General features: G+C 37.3%; 1 protein-coding gene across 2 annotated transcripts in view; it reads right to left on the bottom strand.

Moving 5' to 3' along the window:
• The window catches only part of bmpr1aa (bone morphogenetic protein receptor, type IAa), a 38,836-nt gene extending 14,612 nt beyond the window's left edge, over positions 1–24,224 (bottom strand). For both annotated transcript variants that reach the window (XM_066678180.1, XM_066678181.1), the window contains exons 1-3: positions 23,874–24,224; positions 13,012–13,131; positions 3,645–3,909 (exon numbers count right to left, since the gene is read on the bottom strand). In XM_066678180.1, the coding sequence (XP_066534277.1) occupies positions 3,645–3,714 (70 nt within the window). In that variant the 5' untranslated portion in view covers positions 3,715–3,909; positions 13,012–13,131; positions 23,874–24,224. The remainder of the gene's footprint in view (positions 1–3,644; positions 3,910–13,011; positions 13,132–23,873) is intronic.
• Positions 24,225–24,782: the final 558 nt, after the last annotated feature.

Here is a 24,782-nt window from a genome sequence, read left to right as displayed (position 1 = left end):
CATCTGAGCTCCCAGCCTCCATATCCACATGTGTGCTTCATTCTGCCTACAGTCACGGTGGAGTCTGAGGTCTGGCAAAGCACCCTCCCCCCCCTTAATGAGCCTCTCCATTTACTGCCAGACACACACACACATACACACACCTACTATTTTCTTAAAGACACAAGGAAACCCATTTCATGGCTATATTGGGTGAAAGAAAAACAAAAGCAAGAAGTCTATAAGTGTCTTAAATATACTTATAATATGAGTTTGGTGATGTACTGGCATCATTCACTGTAAAATGTAAACAATTCATTTGATTCAACCTCAGGTATTTGAAAAGAGTAACGTTCATACTTGCCAAAATTCTGCAGACTATTTAGACATGGAAACAGATGTAGACATATTTATGCTGAGCTAACCACTGACAACAACAACACAGATTTGGTAAAATTCCGCTCTTTTTTTCATAACTAAGCTTTTTAAACCAAAACACAAGTGGCGAAATGTGACAGGAATGTATTTTTGGTAAAAAGGGCTTGTTTATAAGTTTTTCAGCCATAGATAACATATGACATTAATGTACATGGAAGGAGAAAAGAAAAAAGAGGAACAATGTTTTTTTTAAACAGTGGTACAGGGACAAAAATGACTGCACCATTAACTGCGTTTCATGTTATAAAGTCAGATTCTGTTAGCACTTAACTCAATCTGAACTTGAAATAGACTGGTCTATCAGCTTTTCATGTCTTTGTTTGATTCAGTTAGATTAATGTTAGGTCCAGATTAACTAATAATCAATATATCAGGCTATATTAGTCTGAATCGGCCTTTCCTGCTACTGCTGAACATGGTGATATACAAAACTCCATTTGTTTTGCTCACGTTTACCACACAATCCAAACTGCATAAATAATAATGTGGGGGGGGGGCAATTCATTAACAGTTTTAACAGTGTTATACTCAGAGATTGTAATGTAACGGCAAGGGGTGTCACTATTGCAATAATAGTGTTGTTGTCACACAGCTCCAGAGTTCTGGTGTTGTGGGTTCAAACCCCATTTCAGATCACTGCATGTGGGGAGTTTTGTGTCCGGTTTCCTCCCACAGTCCCAAAACATGCTGGTAGGAGGACTGTTTGTTCAAAAAGTGAATGTGTGAAGCCCTGTGATGGACTGATGCCCTGTCCAGGGTGTGTCCCTGCAGGATTTCTCAGTTTAGCCAGACAACATATGCCTCAAACCAAACATATCCAACAGTAACAGAGCTGGGGGGCATTTCCATACTATTAACACTATCTATTTGACTCATAATTTTTGCCTTCTGGAACAGCCCCCAACCCCGGAAAAAAATTAATAATAATAAATAAATAGTTTAGACTGTTTAAAAAACATAGCCACCTTGCTTTAATTATAATATCATCATAATTAAAACAATTGTATGTATCTTCCTAACATAAGCATTCAGTGGTATGAATAAATGGAGCTCCTAACAGGGGCTGTGCTTTTCTCGTTGTGACCTTGCACAACCCTTAGGATTAAGTTTCAGGGTTTTAAAGCTGCCTGTAATTTCACCTGAACCATTTCTGAAGAGTCAGGAAAACAGGTGCACTGAAAATATATAAACCAACTTTATTTTAATTTTTGTTAGTTGAAAAGACTAAAGAATGATTTAAATATTTCATCTCAATTAGGTAATTCCTAAAATGAGCTGTACTTTCATTCACTCTGGGGAGAGAGAGAGAGAGAAAAAAAGAGTATTTCCTGAGAACAATGGTCTGGAAGAGTCTTTGCCCCGGAGCAGGTCTGACAGTGTTATACAGGAAATAGTCAATGTGCAAAAAAGGAAGAGAGAGCAGCAATAATCAGTCCAACAGCTTCCTGTAGTAGTGCTGCTCAGGGGACTGCAGAGAGAGCCTTGATTTATGACTTGGTGAACCATGAGCCCAAGTACAACAGAAATACAAGAGTATTTGACATTTTTAACTAAAAAAACTAAAAAACTAATCAGCAAATCAACGGCCAATAACATGGAATTGGTCCAGAAAGCCTATTTTTGTGCTTAATTATATACACAATTATGTTTAAATACATTTGCAAATGTGTTATTGTTTTTATTTGGAATTCACATTGTTTTCCATGGATTGTATAAAATGCATCGAATGTCAGGCAAAAATGCAAAAAATGCACATGCTGCTCTGCTACTGTACGCAGAACATTTCCAAATGTGAGAACATGTCTGAACATGCCACAGAGAACATTTCTGTCATTCTCTTTCAAATATTAAATACATATATTTAATATTTCCAAATATAATGCACTACAAAGAGCTGGACTATACGGCCAAGATTATATCACTGTACATTTTTTAATTTCGGTCAATACCATATATTTCCATATATTGAAATAAACAATGACAAAACCCACTGAAAACCTTCCACAACAAACAAGATACATGACATCGCCGACAAACAAACACTTTGGCTTTGTCAATATTCATATTTTTAAACAAACTTTATATTTTAAGTGCCTTGAACTTACGGCAGCGCCCTGTAATTAACATCAATCTGTAACGCAGACATATTAAATAATTTAAATTAAAAATATTGCAAATGTTTAAAAACCATATCGTTATTGAAATATTTTATATAACGATATATTGGTATTGAAATATTGTCTCGCTCTAGTGCTACATGTGTGAAAGTACAACTCCAGAAAATGACCAGAACTGATTCGTCATACTTTTTCCTATGTGTTCATATGTGAAAACATATGTGAGCGGCACAGACATTGAGATTACAGTAGTCCGTTTGCCTAAAACCTGACCTTATATCAAAACAAAAAGCACAGCTTACTGGGATTACATCAAACAAATACTCAGTTTCAAGACCCTATAAAGCACAAGTTACATAATAATGCTTTTGGAGCAATCAGCTGTTATTTCTGCTCATCTCACAGAATGTTCAGAGGAAACACTTTACAAGCCTTGTACACTCATCTTTATAGCAGCTCCAGGCGAGTTACGGTACTGAGGGAGTAGACCAATTCTGGTAGGCTTCATTTGGAGTACTAGCAAAGTAAGTACTTTTTATTGACCTCTACCAAACAATGCTATCAGGGGGCACATTATTAAAAAAAGAGGCATAAACCCGAACCATAACTCAGTCCTCTATCTCTATGACAATTAAAAAACTAAAATAAATTAAAAAGGAAAAAAGACAAAAGCATTAGAGTATTCTGTTTCAGATATAGCATCAATCTGAAATCTGAACTCCAACAGTCTAAGATCTAATCTTTTAAATTGGTGACTATTTGGCTACAGCTTTTGCAATCGCACAATAATAAAATTACTAAAGCAACCAATGTTTTCTGATTATGTTTACCAATGTGACAGTACAATATGGTCATGTTTTCATGTCTCCAGGCCAATGAGGAAGGAACTTTGTTGATCACAATTACAGCGCATTACATAATGGTCACATTAAAAATAATCAACATTCATTACGGCATTACAAGGAAACAGCTTTAAGTATGAGCATGGCCAGTCAGAAGCCAATATTTCTGCAAATAATTCTTACAATATATATTTAATAAAGTATAAATGGGTAACGGTTCCAAACAACATTTATATGAATTAACCACATAAATTAGGGGCCGCCTTACCTTCAGCTATAGGGCACAGAAGAAGGTAGATTCCAGCCAGAACAATAGTGAAAAAACGGAACCGGATCATTCTCAAACAGCAACTTAAGACTTGCAGGTGTCTGACTCTTCAGTCTTCTGTCTCCTGGAGGTCTTTGGGATGCTTGAAATTGGGCTTGAGGACATCCAGTGGTGCCCCAGCAAGAAGACCAGAGAGGACAGAGGAAACGTTGTGATGGCACTAGAAACTCAAAGCTTTGTCCTCAAGTTCTTCGGTTCCACAGCACTGAAAAGGATGAGAAAAGGCAATTGCATCAGGAAAATAACTTAAGGCCAATATGGTCCCCCTGTGATGTCACACCACTGTTAAGACAGCACTATAACAAGAAGAGAGTAAACTGGCATTGCAAAAAATATTGGTCCTCAAAAAACATTCCAAGATGACCAATTGACCCTACTATTTAAAGCTAAACTGGTTGAACATTTACTTAATGTTCTAGCACAAAATCTATATGCTGCAGTCCTTTTACTTGAAATTGCAGAAAAACAAAAAATGAAAAAGAGAAAAGATATCCACAAAGGTTTAATAAGTGAAACTTCCACAGTGCAATAATCTATACTTTTTCACACTTCGAGACTTAAATATTGGCAAGACCCAATCATGCAAAATAGATGAAATCAGTAAATTCCATGTAGAATACGGAATTACAGTAAAATGCACCTTGTGCTAAGTGCAATCCATAGGTAAAATACATGTTTATATTACAGAATTGGAGCATTGGACAGATGTTTAAATTGGATTTAAATATGATTTTTTTTAATTATGTTTCTCAAAAACAGCAAAATATTTGGGCAACATTGTAGAGCTTGGGGGGAAAAAAAAAATCGAATGACACTTTTTCAAACCAATACTGCAATTGTGATTTAAATTGCGATTATTTTCTATAAACTAAGTTCCAGGCTTGTGTTTATAACCAAGATCATCTGACTTTAATTTTGAACACAGTGTAGATTGCCAGACTGTCATGAAATTGTAGTTAAATACACAAAATTGGTTGGATCCCTGATTAGTCCTTTTTATTTTTTTATTTATTTTTTTTTTTTAATATAACAGTTACATACATGAGACTGGACCAACACTTAAATATAAACTTTAGACACGGTTCTTGACAATGTAGACTGGAAGTAAATCTGCAGCTCTTGCAATTTGAAGATTGCATTCTTTCAGACTGAGATATCGCTAAAAACTATTCATCTTTCAGTTCTGTAAGAGTGGGACGGTGCTTAAATATTTAACATTTTGTAATAAAATGTTTGGTATTTCTCTGCAAGGAAGAAGCGCCCTTAATATCTACAGATTAATATCTATATAAAATGCTCATGGACTGATATTCTCTAACAGAAGAGCAGCGGGTAACAGTACAAAAAGAAATAAAATACACACAACCAACTATATAAACACTCAAACAACATACAGTTGGTATGACATCACTGCACTTACCTTGCAATTACCACTGCAATTACCTTGTTAAGACCTTGCTATCACCTCAAGAAGTTGCAGTGCTTACTCACACAGAGCCAACTTGCAAGTATTGTAGATGTAATCAAATGTACATAACATGCAAACACTGTAAACCTATAGCCATTTGGGTGATTTATTGAATTACCTAAAGTGACTGATTCTAGGCTAGTGGCAACGTTGACTCTTTGGATTCTTGGCTCCAACAGATGGACAGGTTTAGTGTCACTGATGCACATACCTGAAAGGCAAGGTGCTGAAATACTCACTCATCAATCTTTTTCCTCTTTTTGTAACACTGCCTATCATCACCTCTTGTTTTTTCCCCCTTTTTTCCAGACTTGACCCCACCACCCCTGTCAGACTGGCGCTACTCTTGAATACCGTAACATGCCCAAATTATTTGTTGAAGGATGTTCCGCAATTACCCGCACTGGCCCTATCCAGCGTTAATAACATGATGTGTCTGTTCCCTTGTAGGCCTGTATGTCTCTGTGCAATTAGTGGCTCAGAGCAGAGCCTCTGCCGAGGAGGGGCGGAGGGGTGCAAATTAGTGGCGACGTGGGCCAGTGTCTGTCACTTTTGATTTGCCCAAGGGGGACAAAGAGCCCCGACCTGTGCCCCACTTTTCACACATCCCTGACTGGATAACAAGAGAACAAAGTGCACCTCCTCAAGGCAAGGGGACAAGACAGCCATCGAGGCACCTTCACAGAGGGCCAAGTCGCATGTTTGTGTGGGTCCAAGTGTGTGTGCTGCCTTGAAGATTAAGAGGCACAGAGTAACAACTGATTACCACCGGGATGTTCAGGTCTGTGTAGAAGCATCATGCCTGGAAGACACAACACCTCACTTACCGAATACCAGCCATCTCCTCAGTCCCTACTCCACCCACAAATGTGTTTATCTGTAGTTACATCTGTAGTTGAGGGAAATTGAAAGAAAACTAACAAAAAGTACCAGTCCCCTAAGGACCTCAAACTAGACTTCGGAAAGTTTAAGGTTACATTCACATTTTGTTCAGATTGGATTTGGCCGTCTTGACAGTTCCCCTTCCTAAATGTAAGTGGCCTGTATTTTTCTTTAATGTGAATTAATCCTTCTATGAAATGGCACATTTATGAACATCACCTCCTTCACGAGGTGTGCATTGTATTTTGCTTGTGAGGATAGCAAGTAGCTTGTCAATTGTACATTATTAGGAAGAGAAGGTAGAAAAAAAGCCTGCCCACTTTTAATGACGGTCTTCACCTCTAGCAAAACTGAACCTCCCTGAATGGAAGATACATGCAGTCAAGGAATAAATTAAGCATCAGTAAAAGCTGGAAACACTCGATACTCTGTGGAGGGCCAAGCCAAGGCAAAAGTTTCAATTTGTTAAAGTAATGACTACTCATAGTAGAGAACATGAAAGTGTCTGAGGGTGTTTTCACACCTGCACTTTTTAGCCCAGTTAAATCAAACTCTTGTTAATTTTCACCCTTGGTGCAGTTCACTTGGGTAGGTGTGAAAGAAGTAATCGCACTCGGATGCTGACCAAATCAACTGCACCGAGACCCTTGGTAGGAGGTGGTCTCGGTCTGGTCCCAAACGAACTCTGGTGTGAATATGATCTGACCTCGATCCGACCCAACAATAAAGTATAAGCTGCAGGCTAGTGCTAAATGGCATTCGAAGCCAGGGTGTGCTTTGCATATTGGACGCACTAGGCAGGTAAACAGAGAACTGGTTAAAATGTTGCCACTAATCGGAGTAATGGATAAGAAATGCACTACAGCAGAGCACAACTAGCACTTTTAAACTCTTACATAGTCCTCCTCATCTTGTAAAGTTTAAAAATATGATCTCACTTCACTTTGAGTAAAATGACGTTAATTTCCCTACAATCCTTGTAGAGAGTGAAGATTATTTTATATTCTACAAAAATGGAGATGTACGTTTTCAAATGAACAGTGACGATATGTACCTTTGAGAGTTAAAAGCAAAGGCATCTTTAAATTGTATTGCCAGCATGTTACTAGACTGGGCCACAAATGCTTTAAAACTGAGTCTTTTAAAAAAAGATACACAACTGAGGTATCTTGTAATCTTTTTGTATTTTATCACAACTATTCAGAGATGTTGCACAAGCACTTTGTATGAACAGCTCAGCCAGCACAGACATGTCCTGGCTTAATGAAGACATCCCTTACTGTAAAGAAAAACAAAAAAACTCCCCTACAGTATGTTCTTGAGAATTTTTTGGGTGCCATAGGGATGAATTAGACTAAAAGCTATTAAGAGACCTCATATGACCTACAACATGAAGCAAACCAGGTAAACCAAGGTAAGGGTATTTTACATTATAGCTGGTTATAATAAACACTTCCAACTTCTGGTGCATGTGAAAGAGTAGGTCAAACTATCTACCCATCAGTGCAAGACAATAGTTACAAGCAGCTCATTGTAGCCGTATTATAAGTAATGACTAGTTATGTTTAATATTTCATAAATGAGATATTAATTTGCACAAATATTAAAATGTAACAAAAACTGTGTCAGTATAATCAGAATTCAATGTAATCACTCACTGAAAACTTCACTGAACCAGACAGTGTTAAGATAAGATAACATTTAGTGTTTCATTATACATTGCTGGAAATCAAGCGGTCACTGGCGCCATACATTTCTGTAAACGGCAGCAGAATCAAAGAGGGTATTGTACTGTGTAACCATGGAGCACCTGTGTACATTCTTACAGTCAGCCATTCAGAAAAGAAATATGTTCTGCTTCACACTCTGTAAAAGCTTACAACAGTACAGAATACAGCAGTACAGTGAAACACACACACACACAACATATATATATATATATATATATATATATATATATATATATATATATATATATATATATATATATATATATATATATATATATATATATATATAGTTTGGGTAGTCCAGATAAAACTGCATGACTGTTTTGAGAGATGTGTTTCATTTGGGATTTCAACTATTTTCTACATTTACAGATAGCTATGATAGGTTTGCTTACTTATATAGGGCATATTTTTAAAAAATAATAATTTTCAGTGAATTTGCACATTAATTTGGGAATCTGGAGTGCCTACCAATATAAGACAAGAGATTCTGATTCTTGTGGTTTAACTAAGTCAAGAAGCATTGAATAAAACAAGTCATTCTAATTTTGTGTTGCTTCTTTTGTCAAGCGCAGAGCATTTAGAATTGTCCAGATTTGTGAAAGCCCAATCAAAAAATGTGGAGCAAAACAAACAAAGCATGTGGAAATAAGTGTACTTAAAAATAAAAGATTCTGCTCCTTTCACTAAGGTGAGCTGTGGTTTATTCTCATTTAAAAAAAAAAAAAAAAAGGTGTTTAGGCAGAGTAAAAAAGGTGGTGTGTTGTTTGAACCTTGTGGTATTTTGACCAAAGCATATAGCAGACATTTAAAGTGACCCCAGGAGACCACATTAAATTTAGGAAAGGGGTATACAATGTACGCTTTAAATGGCGCACCTACGATTGTGGGGAAACACAACCTCCCTCTCGTTTGTTTACATTCAGAAGCTCAGCGTCTTTTAGGGTGGAACGGCATGTTTGAGGGTGAAAAAAAGACAACTGTTTACACATGGCAGTTGAACATATAAGTTTTAATTCACTGTTTGAATTACCACAAACACATATGTAACTTGTCCTTGTTCTGTTTTGTAGCACTTTTAATCTGTGTTTACTTTCATGCATTTAGCACTCTCTCAAACCTATGGAGCAGGAATAGAGCAATTTCCTTATCTTGGTTCATGCTTTTCAATGTTTGGAGGTACAGTGGTCATCTAAAAACATCTAAATGCCATGAGCAGAGAAAGAGAAAGTCTAAGATTTCAGACTGAGACAATGGCAGACATGGGCATAATAATACAAATAATAACTGACACAGTTAGTTGCAGGCAGAACTTTATAAATACTTAATTCTTTCAATGACCAATCAAAAGTAAAATAAAAAAAAACAATCAAAAGAATGCAACTCCTGCCCACCCACCAAACCCCTCAAAAAAAGGTGCCATTCAAAATGTAGAAACAAACAAAACAGACTTTCCCGCTGGTGTGAAACATCTCCACACATCAGATGATGCATGTGTAATTCTTCTGTTGAATAAAATGACAAAAGTTTAAAAACACTAAAGCTAATTGTCTTCAAAATATTAAATAAATAATTATTAAGGATTAATTCTTGAATACAGAAACATGTTGAGGTAAAAAAAAATCTAATCAAATTTATTTATATAGCGCTTTTCACAAGTTGTCACAAAGCAGCTTCACAGAATTCCAGGTAAAAAAATATAGGTAGCTAGCTTATGCTAGCCTTGGTAAGCTAATCTCTTGCTAGCCTTGGTAAACAACTAGTCGCTTAAATAAATTTGCTCATTAAGCTTTTCTAATTTACCAGATAGCAAGCAACTGAGATTACACCTTGATTTAATAGTTGCTTAAATGTTTCAATAATATTACTGTCAATAAAAATATGAACCTTGTCAGAACTTACCTGACTTTAGGTAGTTCTTTGGTAGTTCTTTTAATGTGTGTACCTAGCCATTGGAACGCATTACGTTGCAGTGCTGGTCCCAAAGCCTGGATACATAGGGAGGATCACAGTTGATCCACTGTGGTGACCTCTGACTAGAGGAAGCAGCCAAAAGATGATGCAAGTTTCTCACTTTTAGCTTTGAATGATCCCATTTTATTCCCAATCACTCATTAATTCCCATGGTAAATTTCCCAATTTTGAAAATTCCCAGAATTTTGCAACCCTACACTTGATAAAAAGCGTCTTTGATTAAAATTGTGAACGTCGCCTTTAAAATACTGGCGTTACATAGAAACATATACCTGTATATGCCTGTGGACAAAGCACAGCATAATGCAAATTTTTAAATTATGCCATGTTGAAGTTCCCTGTAGAAGCCTTACTTTCCCATGATCAGACTAGTGGTGTTCAAACCTTCTCTTAGAATTTTACCACTGCCTGCCCAGTATGGTGTGGTGTTTATTTATCCCTCCTCCCTTCGCCTGGCTTGGCTAGGCTCGCTGGTCCCTCCTGGGGCCCCTCCTTGCAGGCAGAGCTCAGTGTGCTGCGGCTACCTTCCCTCAGTGTCGGCGTCCTGCCCGAAATGCCTTTCAAGGCTTGCTACACTGCAGGGCAGACTTTCTGGCTCCACTGCCATTGTCTGTTTGGCTGCTTTGCGCCTCATCCCGGGAATGGATTAGCATAAGAATACTGAGGCACACTGAGATGTGCCCCCTGACCGGCTCTCTCTCCATCATTCTCCCTTTTCCTTCTGCTTCTCATCTCTGTCCCTCCATTTCTCTGCAGGCCAATACAATTAATCATCATAACAATGCCTCCCGGAGAGTTAGCTGACCAGGCATAGTTAGGGCTGCAAAAGTGAGCATGTCTGAGTTTTCTGACCACAATACATGACAGGAAAAGAACAAAAGTTAATTTGTGGAGCACCTGGGTGCAATATGAGCTCTTAAGCCCAATTTATACTTCTGCACCCACCCTACGTCGTAGGCTACGCATCAACTCGAACCCTGTGCCGTAGCCTACCGCATAGCCTGCCGAGCACCTCTACCAAAACGTAACTATGCGCCGCATTATCACACACCACAATGCCTGTGATTGGTCAGAAGTTGGACGCACATCGTTTGTGGAGAACCAAAGTAGTACAGAAACATGACCTCAACTCCACACACAGGCACAAGGCAGCAGCACATTCATAACAGGCAATCCTCAGGCATTGTGTAGGCGTCAGGGACGAATAAAAATTTTGAACAAAGGAAAAATAATGAAGGTCTCCGGGAAAAAAAAAAAACCTCAATGAGAAGGGATACCATGTGGGAGAAACGTGCCAGATTTGTATTAGTTAATTTCCTCGCATCTCATGTAAACTCTGCTCTGTCCCAAAAAATGACCTAGTCCCTAAATAGTGCACTTTAAAGATTTATAAAAGTAATTTTACTGCACCACTACATAGTGTACAGGAAGACGTTTGAGATTCAGTCCTAGTAGTGTAATTGCAAACGCTTGCAGTGACATGGGGCTCTTGTATAGCCTACGGCATAGGCTCTGCATGGAGTCAACGCAGAAGTATAAATTGGCCTTTAGCCATGACAAAGAACGCTTAAAAAAAAACTACAAAGGGACTACAGAGTTTAGCTAGCCTAAATGTCCATTATTATTTATTTGAGATTTCTGGTAAATTCATACAGGGGAGCAGACAGCAGGGGTACATTATAAAGTATATTATAATCTACCTTATACTTTTTACTCTCCTAGTCTTTGTCCATATTAAATACTTCCCAGAGTGCAAAACAAAGTATGTTTAACCCCAACCATTTACTTGGTCAGGGTGGTAAAACTATCTCCATTCTATCTATAGTGGAAAGAGAAAGAAAATACATTAAACTATAGATGAATTTGAAACCCCTTTCCTTGTGGATTTTCATAGCTAACTGAATGAGAAACCTTATTACAGAGGAGTTTTTTTTTCCTCTATTTAGAGATTTCTCTTCTAATCCCAATAGGGCATACATTTAAAAAAATTAAGCTACTTCAAATAGCAAAGGAAATGCTTCTGCAGGTGCAGGTAACAAATATTGCCAGAGTAATTTATACATAGTTATTGATAGGTGGCCTTTACTGCAAGTGTCAAAAAATAAACTGGAAAACAATAACTACAATGCCAAATGCCTGTTTAAAAAAGGTGCCACTGAGGGGAGAGAGAAAAAAAAGGAGTACATTTCAAGTGTAGTGCAGATGGGGAGTATTTTAAAACATGCTGGTTAATTATTTGCCAAATTTAATATATTGGAAGCGAAAATAAAAGTTGGCATTTTCAAACGTTAGTCCAGACTTTCTGTTGATCCACTAGTGTTTTTGTTAAGGCCTCAGAGCTTATTTGGCCTAAAATCCAGGTCTGGCGTAGACAGTTCCAGAGTGTAATACACTGTGTCACCCTTCAAATCTCTCAGAATGTTGTGGTTAAACTCAACAGCTATGACCTTTTCTAAAAAGCTGACAAGAAGAATTATTCACTCTTACAAATCAAGAGAAGAGAATGAATAAGATATGAACTATGACTGCGTGAAAGTTTCACTGTCTGAAATGTCATTAAAAAACCAAAGTTTGGGTTGAAAGAAAACCTTTCAAAAACAAAATGCAAAGAAGTACTGCCAAGGATCTAGAGGCTGGAATGGAAATAGTGGAAGGCACAATTATTATATACATGTGAGGGTCATCAGAAGGCAACCTTAACTGATCTCATCACAAATGTCAACATCTAACGTATGCCACAAAGCAATTTGAAAAATTGCAACAAGAAGGGTTAGCAATGCAGTGGCAATTCAGTGGAACATAAAACGTTTGGAGATTATAAAATGCAGTCAACATGAATTGTGGACATTTCAGTTCACTTTAAGGCACCTTCAGTTATATTCAGTTATATATAAATAAAGTAATAAATGCATGTGTATAACTTTATTACAGATTTTCAAAGATATCCATCAGTCTACACTCAGGCAGATGTTTTAAAAATTTTACTAACTCCAAAATTTCTCTTCTTACAAGTGGGTATTTTACAAATTTGTGCAACGATGCTTTGTGGATATTTTTTATTAAATAACAAATAAATAAGTTGAAAGCTCTTTTCACACATTTTTTGATAATGATAGATATTTTGCCCCATTTTATCTAGTGACCCTTTCAGTGAAAAATTTAAAAGCATTCCCTATTTATCAAACAAATGGTCCTCAGTTTGTTGGCCTGTATAAAGTAAGTATTAATGATTACAGAGTCAGAGTTTACATACCATTATGATACATCCATTTTTCTGAGCCATGCTGCCAGAACATGTGGTGAACACGGGAACAGGTTGTTGAAGTCATTCAGAGTTACACAGCAAAATGTCCAAGTGGCATCCAGATTCTCACTGCAAAAAGTGAAGAACAACAGCTCAGTCTCTATCAACAACCTTGCATTGTTTGTCATTTGTGAAAACAAATGTCAGTGATCAAATCCAGGAATCTTATTGTTTCATATAAACTTTTTTTTCCCTAAACAAACGTGCACTGTTTCATAAAGATACTAATTTCTATTATTACTAATGTCATTTGTTGAAATAAAAGATTTTAAAGTTTTTACCTCAGAATCAAATACTGTATGTGAAAACACCTTTGTATTGCACTGCTTTGATTTGGAATCTTATATTTAGGAGGAATATAAGTCGTGATTAGAAACAAACCACAAGCGTCACCATGATGCTTACTTTGATTCTTTCTTTACCAAATTCTCAGCTGCAGCATACAAATTCTATGCATTCTTTCCATTAGATTTATCTGGAAAATGTGTTTCTATCAAGGGACATTTTTGAACAACTCTGCTCATCAGTATCCTTTTTTGCACACACTATATATTTCACAAAATTCTTTAATGAAAGCCTGCTAAACACTGCACTGGAAAGAATCAAACTAGCAATAAATACCCACTTATCCTTTTTGCTGCCAGTTAATTGTTTTTTAATCTGCCCTTTTCACATAATTAGTCTGGACTCATAGCTAAGGACTTTAGCCAAACAATTTACTACAGAGTTATGCCTTGGACAATAGCTACTAAGATCAGTGAGGTCAGACCCTCTACAAAAGTAGGTGCTACATTACTAAACACAAGGGCTGAATGTTAGGGATGAATACCCTCACTTTCATACTTTCAAGTCCTGCTGTTTTGACAGTGACCAAATTTCTCAAAATGATAAGCTAGAGGTGGGCCATATGGCAAAAATACATATATATATATATTTTTTTTTTTTTTTTTTTTTCGCAAAATCACAATCTTGATTTTATCACAATTCTTTTTCATGCTGGTTTTAAACCTCTTAACGCTCCAAGTGTTTTTTCCATTTTCCACCTGAAATTACATACTCAAATCTTGAGGCAGTGAATAAACTAGAGGCAATGAAAAAATTTATGAAGTAATGTTACTGAAAAGCCTTCAGAATTTTCAGTAAGTTGACTCTTTAGAGGTCAAAATATGACCAAAACAAGTAAATATTTCAGGCAGTTTTCTCATTTTTATTGTAATAATCTTCCTTTGGAATCTTCAAAGACCCCAACCTCTCCATAAGGAAAATATATATATTTTTAAATGAATTTTACTGCAGAAATATATGTGTTATTATCGAAGCTTAATGGCAACATTTTACATTTTACCTTCCTTGACTAATCTCAGGTACCTCTCCAAATGGCTTTTTACCCTGACCAAACGCCTAGATTTATTCTCATATAGTCATTTCTTACCCAGTGCACTTCCCCTTTAAGGTCAGACGTGTTGGAAGGAGGGAATTTTCTCGATTGGTTGTGTTTAAATGGTCTCAGTAGGGAAAGGGCAGACGGTGAAAGGGATCTAAACTTTGAAAACTTACTTATTGTTTTGATTGTTGTTTATTTTGATTGCTGTTGCCATATAAAACTGTCTTTGTTGTCTCTCGTGGTGCGCATCCGTTAGGCGCCAAAGCTTCCCCGCCCACTTGGTTGAGCATTCCCCCTGATTGGGCTACAGACTTGATGGACACGCCGTTAAAGCTGAGAGCCCAAGCTACACAGCCATAGCGGAGATCCACATATATTTCTTTTTATTTGTTGTACTTTATTTTGAACTGGTGATATTTTTTTTTGCAAGTCCTCTTTACACCAACATGAGGATTACTAATGAGTGGATTGACGGAAAGACTCATATTTGGTCTTGTTTTGAAGGGAACAACCTACGTAAGCGCTGGTATCCTTTGTGTGTTTGTGGGCTCTTCAAGCTTCATGGTGCCACAGATTTTTTTTGTCTTGCGAGGAAGAGATCTCATGTATGGAGTTATAAATTATTTTGGTTTTAATTCAGGAGTCGCACGTTTGAGTAGTGACTTACATTATTGGTGTCCCAAGAGTCTGCCCATTCGACTGATGTGTAATATGTACAGAGTGCGCAAACAACTTATAAGACTGTGTGTGCATTAGCACAATCCAACAATCTCCCTGTGATGGTGTATCGTGGGCAAATTTTTATCGTTCACAATCTGATATCGTCATATCGCTCACCCCTATAATAAGCCATATTAGTGTTATAGAAATATGCATAGAGAGTGAGTAAAATTAAGTCCCAAGCTCACACACTCCACCTTTGAGTGTCAGTGTGTCAAAAATGTAAGAGAGACAGGCATGAGTTATTGTTTCAAATGGATAAAGACCTAGCTATACAGAAATGTTCACTACTGAGACAATCAAGCCTAACTTACCGTCCCACCACAGGAAAGTAAAGGAAACTACTGTTTAGACCCATATGCACCACACACTTTTTAATCTCCATTATCCTATATTTGAACCACAACTATATGCTCTCCGCAGATATGGCAGCTAATGCTTTGAAAGCAAAGATCCCTTTTAAGCGTTTCTTTTTTTAACATTTAATTTAATAAATAAAATCATGCTCAGTGTATTCATGGTACTAGAACACCACAACCCCCAGAAACTAAGTGAGTTTTAAAGTTCCAGGCTCTCTTACTGAGGACAAACAATTTCAATCCTTTTTGGACTAGCCCAGGTTCCAACCCATCTTTGCATTCTGCATATCTGGTGCCACTCTAAATAATTTACTCTGATAGCTGAGAGTATTTAAAGCAAGATCAATACCATTAAAGGACAGCTGGGGCTTTACTCAATACACTGAGACCATTCTCCTAATAGAAGAGGCAATGTTTCAGACTAATACAAGCTCCACACTGACCCTAATTCATCAAAGTTGCATACAGTCAAATTTGATCATAAAGCGTTTGATCACTGAGCATGCACAAAATCTTCTTTCATCGTTGGAGAATCTATAAGACGAAACACATGTCTGGTAGAATTGTAAATTTGAGGGTAATGGTTTAACAACAGGAAAAAATGTCTGTTAAATAATAAAAAAATTACAATCTAATATCAAAAATAAAACGAACAAAAACAAAATAAAAAAGTTAACAATTTGCATTCAAATTTATTCCAAAAGTAGATGTAGTCATGTTTGACACACATCATCTATTCCATGTTCTGTTTAATAATATTACATGTTACATGTGGGTATTAATCTCTATCTGTTCATAGAGCAGCTAATATCAAATTGACCCATGAAAAGCTGAAAAATCACTTTCTTCAACAAGTATCTCCATTGGCTGCTAGACCTGTCTCCCACCTCTCCCGGTGTTGTCTGTGTGTCCATGCTAATGTTAACAACTGTTTACATTTCCTCACATGAAATATTAAAACAGCATGGCTATAATTAACCAGAATAATTATTAAATATGCTGATTTTAATCAAATATAGTAATGATAGACTCTGCTTTTGCTAAAACATTGATTCATAGAAGCAGTGTATTTGGAGAATACGCTGCAGGCTGTGGTTACACGGAGGAGGCTCGTTGGAATTCACTAAAAGAAATCAGTGTTTATCAATATATGCAAGTCCATTTTACATACACTTTTGGACATGTGTCCCAATAAACATATTTCTGAGCTGTAATGGGTATAAATCGCGTTATCTGTGGTTAATTTTTTTACTGTTAACAGCCAGATAAAAAGTCTTCTCTTATTCCGGAAAAGTTTTCATCTTTTCACTGGCTAACAACAAAAACATGCACATAAATTATGGTGTGTATCATGTAAAGAATGTGTAATGCCAGGTTAACATTACGACTTGTGGAGATTAAGCTCTGACCTGAGGCAATCAACGTTCACTTTGCACTGACTCAGTCGCTATATGTGAACCACTGATAGATTTGATAGGACGGCTTGCTAACTGATTGTCACTGCCATGCAAACAACTGACAAAATTACAGCCGATTTAATATCTGGACCTGCTGACAATTCCTGTAGTGTGAATAGTGTTGTGACTGGCAGTAAGTGTGTTGACAAGCCACAGCCAATGACATCACAAGACATGGGGTGAGGGGAAAGTAGTACATTAGAAATGCACAAGACCTACACTGTGCCATGACTGCTATTTCTGTCCCATATTTATTGTTATTCTTAATTACTGCACTTTCTCTGTGCACATGTCATTTGAGCAGGCAACTATGTTTTTATGACTAATTATTTATTTACATCCAACCCTCCCAATTATTTTTGGAGACCAGAGTCTTTCTGGGGCTTCCCCACTGGTGAAAGATTTTGTAATTTGTGACACTGTCGCTGATTAGTCATGCATTTTACCAATTAAAAACACTTAGAGTCAAGGTGATGATAAAACAAGTTATGTAGTGTGGAAGGCATTAGTGAGACACTCGTTGGCTGGTGTTTGATATCGTGCACTGAAGCTGATTCATCAACAGCTCTCAAATCTCTGCCTGTTTCCACACTGCACTAAAGTTGCTTAAATTAGATGATAACAGTTTGTATTCAAATCTTCACTTGTTTTTTTACTAACCTTTTCATTTTGGATACTGCTGAAAGCGTGAAATTGAAGACTCAATTACCTTCCTCTCTAAACTATAAAAAACCCTAAAGGTATCCTTTAGTAATAAGATGCCAGTCACACGTGTTAGATAGATATGTTTTTATGCCACATATGGGCTCAGGCCTGAGGTAGATGATATAAGAAAGGGAGTGAATGTTTTCCTTTCCTGCTCAGCCATCCTGTCTCCAATGTTAGTCAGAGTGGTGGGGTGGAGTGGGGGGGTGGGAGTACTTTAGAAGGTGCAGAGGGCTAAAGAACTCAGGCAGGGATGTGAAATCTGATCTAACCAAGCTCCCCCACCCCCTCCAACAACTACCTTCCTCCCCAGTGCTACCTCGTCATAGCCTGCACAAAGCAATCTGATCCTCTCTCCTGCTGAGATTGAAATACACTCCTAGAAGCATTGGGCAACTCAATCTGGGCTGGAAATGACAGAGATTCAAACATAATGAGTAAGCTAGGAGGGGGGAGAAAAGTTTGTGTAAGAAGTTCTGTTGGATTTCACAGATCATCATCACTTATGCAATCAGCTTTTATCATTTCAGTACAACTCAGTCATTCTAATTTTATTTCGGCACAGATATGTTCATATCTTTCCATATACGTGACAACTTGCACTGAGCAAGCAGGGACAGCCCTTGTAATAGCATGAGAAAGGTTTCATGATCACAGGGAAAATGCACCCAATTCAAAGCCAATTAAAGACCACTGCAGTGCATACTGAGCTCTCTTGGGTAAAATGCCAACTTCATTTGAATTCCTAACTGAAACTCCTGCAGTGTGAACCCAAAGAGCTGTCCAACAGACTTTTAAGCAGCAGTAAATTTTTAACTTGTGAAGTATTTCACCACTGTTTAACAGTGCATATCTGATATATAAGAAATATATAAGTTTGATTCTAGTAACATCCCAATAAATTAGGCTCAGTCCGTGAAACTTGGCTACAGGACTAAGCATAAACAATGACATATGTAATTAAAACATTATCATCATAGTATATTATTATTGCTTAGCTTCTAATATTACTTAACATTGTAATGATTATGCAATAATGCAATTACATTCTGCAAAGCAGCAAAGTATCACATGGCATCCTTTGGTCCACGACATTTTGGAAACCAAAATACTAGCAAATTGGGCAATGGCACCCTTTTCTTAACTAGCCATTTTACTTTTAAATGAAGAGTAAGTATATACAGGAGCTTCTTTGCTCCATCTGCATATTCCATAACAATCCATGTCAGACTGAAAATTTAAATTTACAAGGTAGTATTCATGTAGTTAATTTGGCGATATTCTTCTAACAAGCAGTATTTCACTGGCATGTTTTCACCTTAACATACTTTAGAATGTCTGAACAAAGCCAATGTTTGAATAAACCCAAAGAAAGAAAAAGAAATCTGCACAACATCTGTATTTATTTAAATTACTGTGATATTCAAGAATTAGCTATAATCAATCCAAGGGTACAAGTAACATTCTCTAAGTATACTCAAAATATTGCTAATGGGTCTTATTACAAGCATCCATTAATCCTAAATAAGCCCACAGTTCCAGGAATGGGGCTTTTTGGACACAGCTAACTAATGTGTCCTATTGACAGAATTTAGATAGTTCTTTAAACTAACACAAAAGATTAAAATACTGGCATTTTAAGGAAAAAAAAAAAGGACTACAAAAGAAGCCCAAATGGTGAACAGGTATTATACACTATGCTTTGTTTTACAAATTGAAGACATACCACAGGGATTTCTGCAAGAGTACCATGAGAAAACAATAAAGCGAGAGATTTATAAATCACTCTCACTGACTCTTGTGTAAGGAATCCAACAAATCTGTCATAACTTAAATCCTGTTATAAACCAGGATGTACCTCTTAGAACAGCAGGACAGACTGCTGGCGGTAAACAGCAAGCATTAAGCCCCTGCTCAAAAAGCGTATCAACTGATAAAAACCAACCATTCATAGCATTAAAACATCTGCCCAACACTGTGTCTATCACACTCAAGTGGCCAGAAACGGCTTTTGCCCTTTAAAAGGTGACATGAATACCAAAAACCCTTTTTATACAATTCAGAAGATATTCCTTAGTATTTGCTAGTTGCCAGTCTGTCTGTTTACGAAGCCCTGGTGTAGGTAAGTAAGTTAAAAAAATAAATAAAACAAAGTGGCTCAGACAGACATGCTAGGCTTCCCCTCTCTCTGTTCATAGAAGGAAAACATCAAAGAGCACTCCAAAGGTCGCAAATCATGAAAAGAGAAGAGGATATTGATGTATTCCTTCTCCATAGGTGGGTAATACTGATTTACTTTTGCTCTTTCAGAGTATTTAGGTAGAAACCTTCTGTAAATTTGATAAACCGCTAAATGCGTTAATGTATATTCAAATAGTAAATACAAACCTAAACAAGTTAAACTTCAGCCACATACAAACAACAGTCTCAGCTTTCACAGCAAATACACTGTTCCACCTTAAAATATGCAGAGCTTCTAAAAGTAAACAAACCAGAAAGCACTGCAGATCTCCGCAAACAGACTTTAAGGCATGGAACCCACAAGACCTCTAAAGGTGTTTTGACCCCTTGATTTAGCCAACTCATTATGCTTTACGCAACTGCTTTATGTGAACTGTGAAAAGCATTGTAGTGGGAGGGGCCATCATAAATGATGCTGTTGAAAGTGGCAGGGCTCTGCTGCATTGCTTTTTTGTTTCGTTTCTATAATAAAAGAAATACCCATGTGGTGAGGAAACCAAAGCATTCTGGTGGAATGCAATGAGGAATAAGTCCAAGTAGATCTGAACGTCCAGCACAGGCGTGGCAACAATGAGAGCATCTTCAGGGTGAGGGTACAGGGATGAGAACAATGGATCACTAATATGCATACTGTGACATGACATGTATTCATATTTAGTGCACCTACAGTGCATAGTCAGGTAATGATCTGGATGTGCTGGTAAGTTGCCATCTGTGAAGATGGCTAATTGTGCACAGATATTAAGACTGCATTAGGTTGAAAATTACACACTACTTAAGATCAATTTCATGCTGGTGCCTTGGGCTCATATTACAAGCTTCATTAAACTACACCCATTTTTCTCAAATTGGATTTGGCTCTTCTGACAGTTCAAATTCATAAATGTGACCTGTATCTGACGGCAATGTGAACAAATCTGTCCCTGGAACTGGCATGCATGCACATATTGATACATTTATGTTGCATTGTACTAGTCCATAAGACCTCTGTAGTACATGATGAAAGTCTTTAAATACTGGCATCTGCTGTGCAATATGTCTAAAACAAGTCCATTTATATTCAGCTGCCACCTGCAATGCTCCTTTTCTCACATTCAATGTAATATTTTGGTGCAGAACTCATAATTCCATCACCAATGCAGTGCACTATGTAGGAAGCACTGTGACATCTGAGCATTCAAAGTCATATCACATGCCAATGAATCTGCAATGCACCATGTTTTCTCACACCTTGTATCATAACCAGAATTCATTTTCCACAATTTGTGTCACACTACAAGTTGGATCTTCTGTGGGATTGGAACAGATGGGCTACACATCACACATCAGTGAGCTGTGTGCACCCATGACCCCATTCACCAGCTTTCCTTTCCCTAAACACTCTTTGTAGGTACTAAACCCTGCATAGGAACATCCCAAATTGCCTGCTATTTTAGAGATGCTCTGACGAAGTGGTCTAGCCTTTACAACTTGGTCCTGGTCAAAGTCTCTTAGATCCCTAAGCTTGTCCTTCCAACACAAACGTCAAAACATGACTGTTCACCTGCTGCCTCATTTATCATATGACGTGACAGGTGCCACAGTAAAATGATCATCGATGATATACACTTCAGCTGTCAGTGGCTATAATGCTGTGGCTGATTGGAGGACAGATTGTAAAAATTAATTAAGCACTAAAAACCTGAATAGTGACATAAGAACTACTTCCAAAACTAAAGGATCTCAGAGCACCCTCATCATTGTAAACATTACTACCAAGAAATCAGCATAAGCATGCCTAAAACTCCTAAGACAGCTCAATCTGGAATTCACTTTCTCCACAAAAAATAATAATAATAATAGTAAAAATAAATAAATAATAAAAAATTGGTGATGAAATAGATAAAACCTCTTTGATATCATAATGATTAGAAAACATTCATATGCATATCGTCTCTCTAAATCTCACCCATCATGGATTTGATTTTTTTCAGATATGATATTAACTAATAGTGTATTTCCGTAACTGAAGTTTTTGATGGAAGCTGTGGAATGCACAGCTGTCTGGCATATGTACACAGCAAGTATCTAACTTTCAGTTTTGTAAATTGCCTTTTTCGATTATTTTGCCTTTGGTTGTCTTGAGTCAGATGCATGGTATTTAGGTGCCATCTGTTTTTTGACCCCCTGTGTAGCCTTCACAACTTTTACTCGGTAAGAGACGGTAGGCAAAGGAACAAAAGGCAAAGGCTCCTTCCCTCCCCCCAACATCTGCAAATTAAAAACAGCTTTTTAGAGTGCTAAGTGGAAGGCAGAACTTTAGGAAGAATAAAAAGGATTTAATGTTACTCATAAAAGTATTGCAAATAATTAAATATGAACAATGATTGTAACCAAATATTACCTAAAACACCCTCTCAAGTTCTTTACCTTCTTACAATGTCTGTGTGGTGTTTTTACATGAAAGAAGACACCAGTCAACCCCAGAGTTGAGCATATTCACTTTGAATGTCAAGAGTCTAAAATGGTCAAATTCATTCAGCAAAGATATCTTAAATGACAAATCTAGGGAACAAATTGAGTCACTTGGAGGGTTGATGCTTTCGAGACACAGGTGAGCAGCGGGGGGTGTAAGTGAGGATAGAGGTTAGGACTAACTACATAAGCCACATTTCAGAGTCACATTAAATACACTATGGGATTTTTGATATATTATATCAAAATATAATATACAAATTATATTGAATAACTTGTAAATATATAATTTTCATGAACAGAGATGAGCTTTTAAGACAGATATCTGACTGAGGGAAACATTTAAGGTATCCTGTGCTACTCTGTTACAATGTCTGCACATTGTCTTAATTTTTATAATTTATAGGCACCCTTGCGTCGAAGTCTGTTTAAATTATCTACAGGAAAAATATCGCATACGGACATTGACCCACAACTCTCAAAACCACAATGATATCAGACTAATAAGAATACTTTAACTGTGTAAATAAAAAGCTGTTGGTGTCTCTGGTGGTTCTTTGTTTAATATCACAACCCGAAGGCATACATTTATTATCTGCAGGCGCAACAATGTGTAACCGTTGACAAATTTAACAAACCAGAAAAGTACTTTCAACAAAAAGGCCACAATGCTAGATATGTAACTTCGAAAATCTATTACCCAAATGATTTTATTTTTAAAACCATGTGTATACACGCTAAAAGTAATTAAGCTAAAAGTAAACTAGACCGTGTATTTATTCCCTAACTTAGCTATTAGCAACACGGTCTAAAACACAAATAACTCGCTAACTCGAAAACGTTCGTGCACATTTCTCTACCTCAGTTCAGAGCTACGAAGTCGTTACTAGCCGTTAGCTCCGACAATTTAAAAATGAACACCTAATAACAAGAACATATATCCAGTCAAACTAGGAGAAGTCGTCGGTAACAGACTCAGTTAATTTCAGGTTGCTAAATGTGGTTTATTTAGTAAGCCAAAAAAATTAAAACCAACAAAACGTTAAAGTTAGCTAGTGTTCGCTAACAGACTAGCAGCATTAAACGAGGCAGAAGGTGGCTTCTTATTCGAATTTTCCGTTCCACCTTAAATCGTGCCCTTACTACTGCGCAATTTAAGGTAGAACGGAAGAAGTCGTATAAAAACAGATGAACGAGAAAAACCTCAGCAAAGCTTCGTTCTAGCTCATCTTAGTAAGTCAATTCTTTCATTTCAAACCATGTTCTGTGAAAGTTGGTTAAAACACAAACGTAGACAAACATGACTGTAAATGTCTAAAGTGTGTAAAGCGTTAAATACAATTTCTTTCACACCCTTCCCACAGGTAAGATGGCCAGACAGACACAGGTATAACATAAACATGTAGGAAAAACTTCCAAGAACACGTACAGAAATAACAAATAATTTAAAAACAGGTACAAATGTGTATTATTGATTGCATTTTTACTTACCCTCATACTTCGTCTTTACCAGATAAAGCGAGCTTAAACGAAATTTCTCCGTGTATCCAAATCATTTGAGGCGCTTTTCTCTAAACTTCTCACACGGGGCCAAGAACCTAGAGACTGATCCAGTGCGAAGGACGGACGGTGTTGTTCTGATAATCACACATAAATCGAGCCAAACGGTAGGAGCTTGTGTTCTTGTACCAGTTAAGAATAAGGTTTGCTCCACGCAGGTCTGCTGCTAGTGTCCAGCAACCATCAAACATTAAAATATTTAACACCCGATCAGAAGAGACGCAGGAGCAGACGAATCTATGCGCTGGGAATTCACAGCTCACTTGCGCCGCCTTGCGAACCGCGTCCCTCAGTAAACACAGTAAAGGCCGAGTCCACCCATACTTAAAACTTCCTGCGTAATTCAGTCGTAAATGGAAACCGCATCCATCAGAGTGTTTTGTTGTGAAATGGTGCACTGTAAAAAGTGTTACTAACTGAGTCAGTGATGAGAGCCAGCATGCATATGGAAGTCCACGCTCTGGTATTCTCTCAGATGACCACGGTGAAGCCATGATTCTATGGTCTGTGGACCACTGACATGTGCTTTGTATCAATACTAAGCAAGAACTATTTCACCCAGAAAAGTTCATGGATAATCTCAATTTTCTTTAAGCTTTGAAATTATTGCCCTTTACTCTCAAATCAGTTCCAGGGTCCTGGGGTTGTGGGTTCAAACCCCATCTCGGGTCACTGTCTGTGAGGAGTTTGATCTGTTCTCCCTGTGTCTGTGTGGGTTTCATCCGAGTGCTCATGTTTCCTCTCATGATCGTAAAACACATGCTGAAAGTCTCTGTAAGGGTGAACGTTTTGTGTTAAGTGATGGAATACACTGTGACAGAGCACCAGTCCATCTACAAG

This window comes from Hoplias malabaricus, chromosome 8 (assembly GCF_029633855.1).
Source record: "Hoplias malabaricus isolate fHopMal1 chromosome 8, fHopMal1.hap1, whole genome shotgun sequence".
Lineage (NCBI taxonomy): Eukaryota > Metazoa > Chordata > Actinopteri > Characiformes > Erythrinidae > Hoplias > Hoplias malabaricus.
Note: the sequence above shows the minus strand (reverse complement) of the source record. Positions and strands in the feature narration are given on the sequence as shown.